The sequence below is a fragment of the Tenrec ecaudatus genome, chromosome 1 (assembly GCF_050624435.1).
Source record: "Tenrec ecaudatus isolate mTenEca1 chromosome 1, mTenEca1.hap1, whole genome shotgun sequence".
Lineage (NCBI taxonomy): Eukaryota > Metazoa > Chordata > Mammalia > Afrosoricida > Tenrecidae > Tenrec > Tenrec ecaudatus.
In genome coordinates, this window is record NC_134530.1 from 98,320,941 (window position 1) to 98,333,025 (window position 12,085).

A 12,085-nucleotide genomic window follows, 5' to 3' on the forward strand; every position below is an offset into this window, starting at 1 on the left:
GGGTCCAATACAACCCTGAGAACTCCAATACCTGGAAGACTATTAGAGGCATGACAGGCAGGAAAAAAAAACAACAAAATGCCTGCCATGTGTATGACGCTCTTTTATTCCATGTGGGACTGAATCGCTCAAAACAACTCAAAGGACGAGACAGGACACTCAAGGGGCAGTGAGTTTAGGCTATGAGGAAGAACAGCTCTGAAAAGGAGACCAAGATCTGGTCTACAACTTAAAGAACACAATCAATGTCACTGAATTGTACTTCTAAAAAATGTTGAGTTGACGTATACAGTCTGCTGTGTATTTGCTCAACAACAAAAATAAAATTATTTATTTTTGAAAAACTGATGAGAGTACTTAATTTATAATACTGTATTTCTTAAGAGTCCCCAGGTGGTGGGCAGTTTCCTCACCCAGGGTTCTGGGAGCATTGGCAGCTGGAGGCCCGGGGCCCCACCCCTTCAGCTCTGGGTGTAGAGCTAGGAGAATCCTATAGTGCTTTCATCTTAGGGGGTTCACTCCTGCATTCTGCTCCCCCCCCCACCCAACTGTCCGGCTGTGGGGATCAAGGAGGAGGAGGGCTGGGAGTACTGGGAGCCACGCTTCTCTCCGTCCCCACTGGAAGAGCCCCGCTGCTTCCACTGACACCCTTGACTGGACTGGAATGGACGGCTGGGCTCGGCAGGGGGAACCCAGAGGGCAGGCCCTGCCTGGTACCTGGGTTGTATGTGTGGGGGCGGGGGAAGGAGCAATGGGGGAGACGAGTTCTCATCAGCCGATACTCTGTACAGCTTTTTCACTCCCTGTTTTTGAATCAATATTCTCAACAACCAAAAAAAAAAAGAGAGTCCCCAGGTGGCACAGTTAAATGTTGAGTTACTAACAGATAGGATATTCAAATTCAAACAGAGACACCTCAAAAGAACGGCCTGGAAACCTGCTTCTGAAAAATCACAGTATTTAAAACGATGGAGCACCCTTCTATCTCCTACATATGGGGTGTCTCTAAGAGTCACAAATGGTTTGATATGGTTGATTTATTAACCAAGATGATATATACAAAGAACTGAAAATTAACTGCCATCTAGTCAAAAAGTCTGATTATAGTGACTCCACGAAGGGTTTCCAAAACTGCAACTCTTTATGGGAGCAGACAGCCGTATCTTTCTCCCACGGAGCCAGTGACTAGATTTGAGCTGCTAACCTTGCAGTTAGTAGCACATGTCTAACCCAGTGGGTCTCAGCCTTCCTACTGGGAGACCCTTTCATACAGTTCCTCATGTGTGGTGACCCCCAAGCAGAAAATTATTTTCGTTGCTACTTCATCACTGTAATTTTGCTATTGTTCTGAATTGGGCGATCCTTTTAAAAGGGACGTTTGACCCCCAAAAGTGTTGTGATCCCACAGGTTGAGAACGCTGGTCTAACCCATTGTGCTGCCAGGCTACTGATAGATATTCTATCTTTTTATACCTCTGAACTTTATAATAAAGGTAACGTTTTGATATGATGCATGTATTATGATATGGCTAAGAGAGTATAAAAGAAAAATGCAATAGTTATATCAGAGCTATCAAAGGAAAAACTTGAACTGGAAATTACCATAGTTTGTGTTATGTGGAAGAACTTTAACAAAAAAGGTCATTGAGATAGTAAAGAAATAACTTGTGTCCTATTAATTAAGGAATCAGTCAGAAAAGTTGGCCTTAGCACTTACGATATTGCCCTCTAAAAATCCATGGATAGAGGTAACATGTTTTATCTAATGTACTTTGAGTAGAAAGGTTAGACTCAGAGTTTTACATGATTTAATTGGTTTATAAACAACTTGGGTTAAAAACAATCATGTATTTCTTAATACGAAATCTTTAAGAATTACAGGTATCAGTGGAGGTGTCCCAGGGCTCTGTCCCAATACTATTTACATGGACAACTACACCTCCCCCCCAGAAGAATTTACTTCAGAGGACAGTACTGAACCTGCAGCTAGGGGAGAGGGACAAGTCTGATCAGTGCACCCAGGAGCAAATGAATGGGGAGGAAGAGAGAGTGGAGCACATCCTCGCCCATCAGACCTGGAGGACGATATCCCCGCTCCAAACAGTCAATACACAGAGTGGACCATATGGCTGATCCCACTTGCTGACCCATGGCCTTACGGGGGCCAAGACTGGCCCGGTCTGACCCTGTGACATGACAGCAAAACACTAAAGGCGTGTGGCAGAATAGGGGGAGCAGAGCAGGGAGCTCCCAAGGGAATTCGAAGGACAGACTTTGGGGCCAGAGTGTGGCACCCCATCGGACTTAATGGAGGACACACCTAGAGGTCAAAAATCAGACCTTGAACTATCTACAGGTTTTTCTTTAATTAAAAAAATTTTTTCTTCTTTCTAAAAAAAATTAATTTATTCTTCTCTGGGTCATTGGTTACCTTTTTGTTGGCATTGCTGTGCTCTCTTTTGTCACTTTGCCTTGCTATGCCTGGTTTCTCGGTGCAAATGATTATCTCTGCAGATCTATCTAGATAAAATAGGCTGGATGAAGAGTCTGGAGGAGAAAACAATGGGACGGGTGGTTTTGGGGGAACATGGGAGAGGGGAAGGCAGGGGTAAGGAGGTGGTGTTGACTAACCTAGGGACAAGGGAACAACACGTGATCTAAAATTAGTGGCAAGGAGGGTGTAAGAGGCCTGGTAGGGATTCAGCAAGGGCAATGTAACTGAGATAAATTACTGAAACCCAAATGAAGGCTGAGCATGATAGTGGGACAATAGGATAGTAAAAGGACATAGAGGAAAGAACTAGGAGGCAAAGAGCATTTATAGAGGTCTAAATACAAGCATGTATATATGTAAATATATTTATATAGGATAGGGGATAATAGATCTACGTGTATATATTTATAGGTTTAGTATTAAGGCAGCAGATGGACATTGGACATCCACTCAAGCACTTACTCAATACAAGAACACTTTGTTCTATTATAGTGGCATTCCATGATGCAAACCTTCCCGACACGATTGCTGAAGACAAATGTGTGCATAAGCAAATGTGGTAAAGAAAGCTGATGGTGCCCGGCTATCAAAAGAGATAGTGTCTGGGGTCTTAAAGGCTTGCAGGTAAGCAAGCAGCCATCTAGCCCAGAAGCAACAAAGCCCACATGGAAGAAGCGCACTAGCCGGTGTGATCACGAAGTGTCGAAGGGATCATGTATCAAGCACAAAAGAACAAAAAAATCATATCACTGTAAATGAGGGTGAGTGCAGAGTGGAGACCTAAAGCCCATCTGTAGGCAACTGGAGGGTCGTGGGGAGGAGACGAGTCAGTCAGGGTGCTGGGTATCAACGATGAAACATACAACTGTCCTCTAGTTCTTAAATGCTTCCTCCCCCACTATCATGGTCCTGTGGGGGCAGGCTCACAGCCATCCTCCCAGTTGCCAGACTGTAATGGGCCCCACTCACTGCTGTGTAAGACAATGGACGCCTGCAGTCATCTATGTGGTTCCAGTAGGTGGGGTTTGCACCCTACTGATAATGGTTCCTATGGAGATGTAGGGAACAGGTCAAAGTTAAGCCGCCATCCTAAACCTAGGATCTGCCCACCTTGTCACATGTATAACCCCAATCTTTCCCCTTCCTATTGCGTGTATATCCCTAGACCACCCCCCTCTCATTACTGTATTACCTATAGGGCAGCGCCTTCCAGTGATGTATGTCCTCACCTGTAATTAGGGGGCTTGCACGTCCCCGGGCTAGCATTAAATCTTTCTCTCCCTCCACGTGGACCATCAAGTGGGGCTGAGGTGAGCTTGCTACCATGAATTGTGTCTGACTCCATTTATTTCAATACTCCACTTCCATATCTCATGCTCTCTAAACTTTACTATGATCTTTACTTATTATCGCTGTACAATTGCGCCTACTGGACCCGTAATGATGTGTTAGGGGCTGGCTTCCCCTGACATGGTCCCAATTTTACCTTACAAATCTGGCTAGACCAGAGGATGTACATTGATACAGATAGGAACCAGAAGCACAGGGAATCCAGGACAGATGATCCCTTCAGGACCAGTGGTGAGAGTGGCGACACTGAGAGGGTAGAGGGAAGGTGGGGTAAAAAGGGGGAACTGATTACAAGAATCCACATATAACCTCCTCCCTGTGGGATGGACAACAGAAAAATGGGTGAAGGGAGACATCGGACAGTGTAAGATAGGAAAAAATATAATTATCAAGGGTTCTTGAGGGAGGGGATACTGGGGATGGAGGAGAGAAAATGAGGGGCTGGTTTCAAGGGCTCAAGCAGGAAGAAAACATTTTGAGAATGATGATGGCGACAAATGTACAAATGTGCTTGACACAATGGATGTATGTATGGATTGTGATAAGAATTGAATGAGCCCCCAATAAAATGATTTATAAAAAAAGAATTACTGGTGTCAAAGAAACCAAAAAAATGAAACAGTTTTGTCAAGTAAGGTGTGGCCAACAATACTGTTGAAAATGCTAATAAAATGAGAACGGACGTGAAGAGAATAGATTCAGTAATAAAAAGTTCCAAGCCAGATTACATAGTTTATTGGTGATTACAGACATGATGACAATGACTATAAAGAACTAATTAAAAGTTTTTTTGTGAAGATGAGCTGACAAATATAACTGAAAGAGGAGATACTGTGTCAACACCCTGCAATGGAATCTTAAGGCATTATGAGGAAAAGATAAATTTAGTAGAAGAAATGATTTACAAATGATGACAAGATGGGAAAGAATGACAAGAGGGGCCACATTTTGAAATGAGCAAGGACAATGATAGAAAGGTATCTGTGTTGGCAGTGGGATTAAAAGGAAGTTCTATTTTGCAGACCTCCATGGTTTCAGTGAAATAGAAAGCAGGATAATCAACTGACAAGTGAGGGAAAGATATGAAATCGCAGTACTGGAAAATGGGAGGGCAAATTTACTATGAAAAAGTAAAGGCAAAAATGAGTAACAGGTGAGTTTCTTGGTCACCATAAAAGGAAAATAGTAACAGTTGTTGAGTAACATGGTTGAGCAACTGGGGTTCAACTCTGGAAACACTAATTCAACAACGACGAGTCTTTCTGTCTGCAGAGCATGGCAGATGAACAAAGGAACAAAAAGCTAAAGGTACAGGATTAATTGGATGATGTACCTTGAACTCTAAATTAAACAAGAAATCAGTAGAGACAATAAGGAAGTGATAGACAGGAAAAATAATACACTGGTAAACTCACAAGACTGAAAACCTGCTGCATGGAGGTAAGTGACCATGGAAGACAGAAAGTTCTGGGAATGCATTCATATAAATGAATAGCAATGCCAACTATTTATTCAAGTCTAAAGCCCAGATTTGGTCATTAATTACCTCTTCTCTTTTACTTCTGTCATTCTTCCAACCAGAAATTCCTAAAGATTTAGTATTAAGAGACACATGATTGTTTGTAAACCAAACTGAATCATGTGAAACTCTGAGTCTAACCTTTCGACATTAAACCCATTACCTCTCTCCATCAGTGTCTAGAGGACGAGAGCATAAATGCTGAGGCCCACATTTCAGTCCTGTTCCATAAGTAATAGGACACAACTAGCATCTATTTTCATGTACTGTATATGCTCATGTATACTCGTATGTACCCATTTTTTGTGCTGAAAAACTGGGGTTTGGTTTATACACAGGTCAGTGGTACCCCAGTGAGGTGTAACATCTCGCAGGTGATTGCATTCCTCCTCTGTTCATTCAAAGCCCCGCTGACACTGCAGGGCTTTGAATGTTTGTTTACTCACATCTAACCAATCAGAACCGTCCTATGACGTGGACGGCTCCAATTCGCAGAAGCACTGTAGTGATTCACTTATACCAGCAGCTGAACTGGTGAGGATGTGTCTGTGGCTGCGCTCCGTCTCTCCCCTCTGGTCTCTGTGTTAATTCACATCCTGCATTTCCCACCCTAGGCTTATACTCGAGTCAATCAGTTTTTCTGGTTTCCTAGGTAATAATTAGGGACCTCGGCTTATACTTGGGTTGGCTTATATTTGAGTATATACGCTAACTTTTTTTTTTACATTAAACATCATGGCAAAAATCCTCTTCTGGATCTACTCATACCTTACTACTATTTCTATTCAGTATCATTCATGGATTTTTTTTCTATTACATTAATTCTTCATGTAAGTGTTTTCCAAGGGACTATCTTTTGTCTACTATTCCTGCTCCCTGCCATTCTGTACACAATACCTTAAAGATATCACCCACTCAAAAGAATTGGGGCAATACTCCAAACATAAATATATATTACTTTGCAATGAGTTTAACTAAAGAGTAAAAGGTGGGAACTAAAGAGTTACAAGGTGGGAAGCAGATGAGTCTAAAAGTTGATGAGTGATGAAGGTGTGTAATCAGGAAGACCCTTAGTCTTTTTGGGAAACTTGGAGACAAGAAATGGTGTCAACATCTACAGTGAGTAAGAGGGTTAAGATAAGGCTGACACAAAGGGCTGAGTGGGGTTTGGAGTCATGGATATGAATTGATGCCAATGAGGCATATTAATTACACTAGTATTTCTCAGGAGCTGTGGTGGTGCAATTATTATGTGTTCGGCTCTAATCTACATGGTTGGCAGTTGGAAACCATTAGACGCTCCAACGCTTACTACTCCCATATACAGTCATGGAAAACGGGAGCGTGTGCGGGGGGCGGGGAGTGTCACTTTGAGTCGGCATCGACTTGACGGTTGTGAGTTTGGTTGAGCCTTTCTCACGTGCAGAAAAACAGAAGGTACATTGTCACACTGAAATGAGAAGGAATAACTTCCAAGTAAAGAAGACTAAAAAGACTGGAGGGTATGAAAGCTAATATTTTTACCAGTTAAATTGGAGAGGTAAACACAACTCAAAGTTTGCATGAGAGAATAGGGAGACTGAATTGTTACCATGGTTTGGAGATTATAAGAATGGATACCAGAAATCCTCTTTAAGAGCTCAAATATTTAGCTACACACTGTAGCTAAAGGTCTCAACTCGGTCTGGTCTTAGAAAATGCTACCTTAGGTAATCTCAGGAGACACTTTTTTCTGGGCACTATGCTTCTATTTCACCAGTTAGATATTATAATTATTTATTTGCATATTTATCTTCCTATTAAATTATAAGTTTTTAAAAAAGGGAAAAAGGGCAACAACAATAAATGGACATCCATTGTGGATATTATACATAAGTAACATCACTTTCTTTTTTATGCAAAACTATGTGGAATTAGAGCCTAAACAGTTAAATAAAGTTAAAACATGGGATCTTATTATTTCTCTACAGATTTCTAGTGGCACAGTAGTTAAACATTTGGCTGCTAACCAAATGCAGGTAAGTGCTTTAAAGCCACCACAGGTTCCACCAGAGAGAGATGAGGCCATGAGCTTCCATAAAGATTAATCTATTGTCTTCATGTTGATACTGACTCTCAGCCACCCTATAGGACAAAACAGAATTTAGGGAAGCAGAATACCTTATCTTTTTCCCTGAAATGGTTGGTAGATTCAAACTGCTGCCCTTTCAGCGAGTAGTCAAGTGTTTAATCACTGTACCAGCAGGGTTGACAACTTCAGAACCGCAATAGGGCCACTATGAGTCAAAGTCCACTTGGAGCAAGTGTTTGGTTTTTATCTGGCTCTTTTCATTCTTTTTCACTAGTAAGGATTCACAGATTTTCAAGAATGTAAGTCTGAGAATTTTCTATGCTGTCTCTTACCTGTTAAAGGAAAGATTGATCACTTGTAATCTTACCAGTGATTCCATTTCTTCAGGTAAAGAATTTAAAACATTGTTTCTAAATTGAAACAAAAAAAAAAGAATTTAGAATGTGTGAATATTTTTATAATTAATTCATTATTAAAATGTTATACAGTAAAACAATATTTAGATCAGTTCATCAGTCTTTGATTTGATATCATTAAGGCTGAGTACTGAGAATTTTGAATACATCAGGCAGCTCATGTACTTGATTAGTGTGCTAAGTCCTTAATCATATCAATATGGTATCAACTGGGAATGCAACCACTCTTCACAAGGTAAATGTTGTAAACAAATCCTTCGTGTCCTTCCAATTGGCTTACCAATACTTCTCTTTAAAATTATAGAAAAACCAATGAAACAAGAAACGTAAAGAGACTACATATGTTTAGCAACTTGGAGCTTTCTACTTTAAAAGTTTTAAGGAAGCTAGTTTCTACTTTAAATTTATGAATTCAATTAATGTAACTCATTTTTTTCTTTCATGATGAAATATAGATGTGAGCACATTCTCATTTCCCTGGGAATAAGGACTGGAGCGGTGTTAGGAGGAAGGTTAGCAATATGGCAAAACAGTTCTATAGGCACTACAACTATCTAATAATAGAATGCATTTGTGAAAAATTGCTCAACAGATGGCTACTTATAACTGAAACCGCTCCACAGCTGAATGATTTTCTTTAACCTCTTGCTTTGGGTTTCAAAGATCATGTCTAATATGTAAGAGTCACAGTTTCTTCCGTTCAATTTATATTCTGTTCCTTTTCTTTAGGCTTTGCTCCAGTGATTATACTTAAATTGTGTGGAATCACCTACTGCTGGCTTCTTGAAAGTCTTAACAGACATAAAAAGCAGATTAGATCACTTAATTGCAGAAACAATCCCATATTGGTAAGACCAGACTGCTAGATTTAATTCCATACATTTTAAAAAATACATCTCTAAGGACAAACAATTTGTCCTTTGGCTATTACTTAAACAGAGGCAAGAGGAGTTATATTTTAAATTAACTAAAAGACACCTGTAATGATATGTACTTACTAGGAACCCAGAGTGGTATCATTTAAAAATAAAATGTTAAAGCCCAGAAAAATAAATGACCCTAATCCCAAGACAAATTCTTTTGTCCCTGAATTATGAAATGTCTGATCCTATCACTTCCAATTGGCCATTTTTACAATTAACCTTCCTGTTATGTCTGCAGAGCCTAAAACATAATTCCTTTCTTTCTGTTGCTCCCCATAGTGTTGTTCTTTTTCCTTCTAAAAAGAAGAAAAGTTTTATCCTATCTTCTACAGGGAAAAAAAGGAAACAAAAATACTCTTTAAGGAAACATTAATCACTCAAATTGCACAAAGCAGAAGAATAATGTAACGATACTCCCTCTTCATTTCTGCGTAACCATACCAGCTACTGAGCAACAACTATACAACCACGGTGGTCCTTTGCGATGTTCGCATTCAAAATGTGAACTACATATAATTTACCCTCAATGTTTATGAAGTCTTGATTTTCAGTTTTGTTTAAGTGTAAGTGTGCTGATGCTAATATTTTAGATAATTTTATGCCCTATCACGCAATTTATGAACTGCTTACACACAGTCGATGTCTGATAAAGTATTTCCTAAATACTTAGTGGTACCTTTATAAATTAAAGACTAGTTTATGTACTTAGGAAAACAAGAAGGGAATAGAAAGTTAGGCAAACTCAAAAACAAGTTATAATGAAAGAAGTCAAGTGATAGTATCAATAAATACCTGAGATCTAAAAATGTCAACTTTTGAAGCATACATAATTCCAAAGATATTAAGGAAAGTTTATTAAAACTTAGGTTAACATCAGAAATCATTTCCTTCATTTCCATAATCCTGAAATAAACAAAATTTTCAGTTGTTAGCAACTTAAATTTACTGTGATGTATTCAAATCTAAAAACATAATACACGAGAGGTAAATAAGGTTCTTCAGGGGAAAAAAAAGCCTTGCTATTACCTGTTGAAAAGTTTCTTTTGAACTTAAATATAAATTGAAGCTCGATTTTAAAAACAAACTCATATTTATTTTGCATGTAAACCACTTATGGCAAAAAGATGAAAAAATTATCTTCTTGGCAGTTTATACTTAATTCTGTTCATGACATAAAAACATAAATTGCAGACCTATTTTATCATAGATCTTTACTTAGACCAGGCGTCTTCAAACAACGGCCCATGGGCCACATGCGGTCCGCTGAGGACATTTATCCAGCCAACTGGGTGTTTTTGCCCTATTTGCCCCACATGAGGTCCGCTGTTTTTGCCCCACATGCGGTCCGCTGAGGACAGTTATCCGGCCCACTGGGTGTTTTTGCTTCAAAATAAGGTATGTGTACTGTGCAGAGGAATTTGTTCATAGTTTTTTTTTTTTTTAAACTATATTCTGGCCCTCCAACGGGTCTGAGGGACAGTGAATTGGCCCCCTGTTTAAAAAGTTTGAGGAACCCTGACTTAGACTATTTAATATTCATATCTCCCACCGAATATATTCCAACTAATAGTGACCCTATATAAGGTTTCTGAAGCTGTAAATCTGTATGGGAACAGAGAACCTCATCGATCTCCTGAGGAGTGGCTAGTGGGTTTGAACTGCTGATCTTGAGGTTAGTTGTCCAACAGCTATCCAACAGTGTCACAAGAATACTTTTAAGATGTGGTTGTTATTATTGTTCTGTTCTGACTCATAAGGACACAATGTCCAAAAGAAATACTGCCAAGTTGTTTGCCATTCTCACCATTGTTCTTGTTTTGACCCCATTGTTGCAGTCACAACGTCGACACACCTTATCAAGGATTTTCCTCTTTGTCACTGTCCCTCTGCTTGACTGAGCAGGATGTCCTTCTCCAGGGGCTGGTCTCCACTGATAACATGTCCAAAGTTCACGAGACAAATTTTCTACATCCTTCCCTCTACAGAGCATTCTGGCTGTACTTCCAAGATACATTTGTTTGTTCTTTTGACAGTCAATGGTACTTTCAATATTCTTGGCCAGCACCATAATTCAAGGCACCTATTTTTCTTCAGTGTTACTAATAATATTGTTCTAGAATTTAAGCATTCTGTTGAGTCACCTTTCTTTGTAGCTGTCTTCCAAATTTCTTGGCATAGACAAGTGAGTACTTACTTTAGTGCTTCATCAGCTTGTCGAAACATTTCATTTGGTGTTCAATCAATTCCTGGCGCCCTGTTTTGGGCTAATGCTTTCAGTGCAGCTTGAACTTCTTCCTTCAGGACCATTGGTTCTAGCTCATATGCTACCTAATGAAAAGGTCAAATGTAGACTAGTTCTTTTTGGAAGAGACTCTGTGTAGTCTTTCCATCTTCTGATGTTCCCTACATCATTAAATATTTTACAATATTGAAATCCTCTATGGGCAAAATATTAAAAAAGTAAACCTGAAGTTATGCATGAGCAATTAATGGCTGTTCCTCTTGGCCCCAGGCCTAGTTAGTTCTTGCTGCTGATTCTGAGCTTATCCATCATGCCCCTACAAATGTAATCAACTTTATTTCTATGTATTTGATTAGGAGAAATCCAAGAAATACACTTTTAGTTTTACTGAAAAATGGCACAGGGGTTGTGAATTATTTAATATGGCTCTTCTAGCCAGTATATCTAAATCCTACCAAATGACCTTTCCCTGCATGCATCTGGTAAGCCGGTGGGAGAAGATGTTTATAGGATACACCTCTAAGTAACTACGGATAGGATTCCCTAGAGTGCCAGCCTGCTGTGTATACAGTGAGTTCTGAAAAGCAGGAGGAGGGATCTCATTTCCAGCAAGAGTCAAGAACGGAGGGCCTCCTCTGAACCAGAGGTTCCCTGCACAATGAGCCTCTTGGACAACTAAACCACCACAAGAGCAGTAGTAGCACCAGAAGGCATAGCATTGAACAGAATGATTAATGGACTTCCCAAGCCACAAAGCAAGTTGTGTGTTTTCCTCCAAGAGGCTAGCTTGCAGAGTGGGGTGCCTCTGCCCCTGAATTGGGGGTGGGGGGAGTTGGACTTACTGACCCACAGAATTGGAGCTGAGTGCCTCTGGGCTGACGGTTACTGGAGTGGGTGCCTCTGGGCACTTAATTCAGGGAGCCCTATCTGCTGACTGACACAGATTGAGCTGAATACCTTAGGGGTGAGGCTCGCAGCAGTAGCATACCCCTTTACGCATTTATTAGTGACCTGAAGCTTTTAACACTTCCCGATAAACAACTCCCCAAAGCATTTCTCACTGCTATTAC

At 40.2% G+C, this 12,085-nt stretch overlaps 1 protein-coding gene across 1 annotated transcript in view; it reads right to left on the minus strand.

Annotated features, from left to right (window-relative positions):
- The window catches only part of LRRC40 (leucine rich repeat containing 40), a 69,233-nt gene that overhangs the window by 10,475 nt on the left and 46,673 nt on the right, over positions 1-12,085 (minus strand). Inside the window, exons 12-13 of the mRNA XM_075557290.1 lie at positions 9,566-9,676; positions 7,767-7,844 (exon numbers count right to left, since the gene is read on the minus strand). Of these exons, the coding sequence (XP_075413405.1) occupies positions 7,767-7,844; positions 9,566-9,676 (189 nt within the window). The remainder of the gene's footprint in view (positions 1-7,766; positions 7,845-9,565; positions 9,677-12,085) is intronic.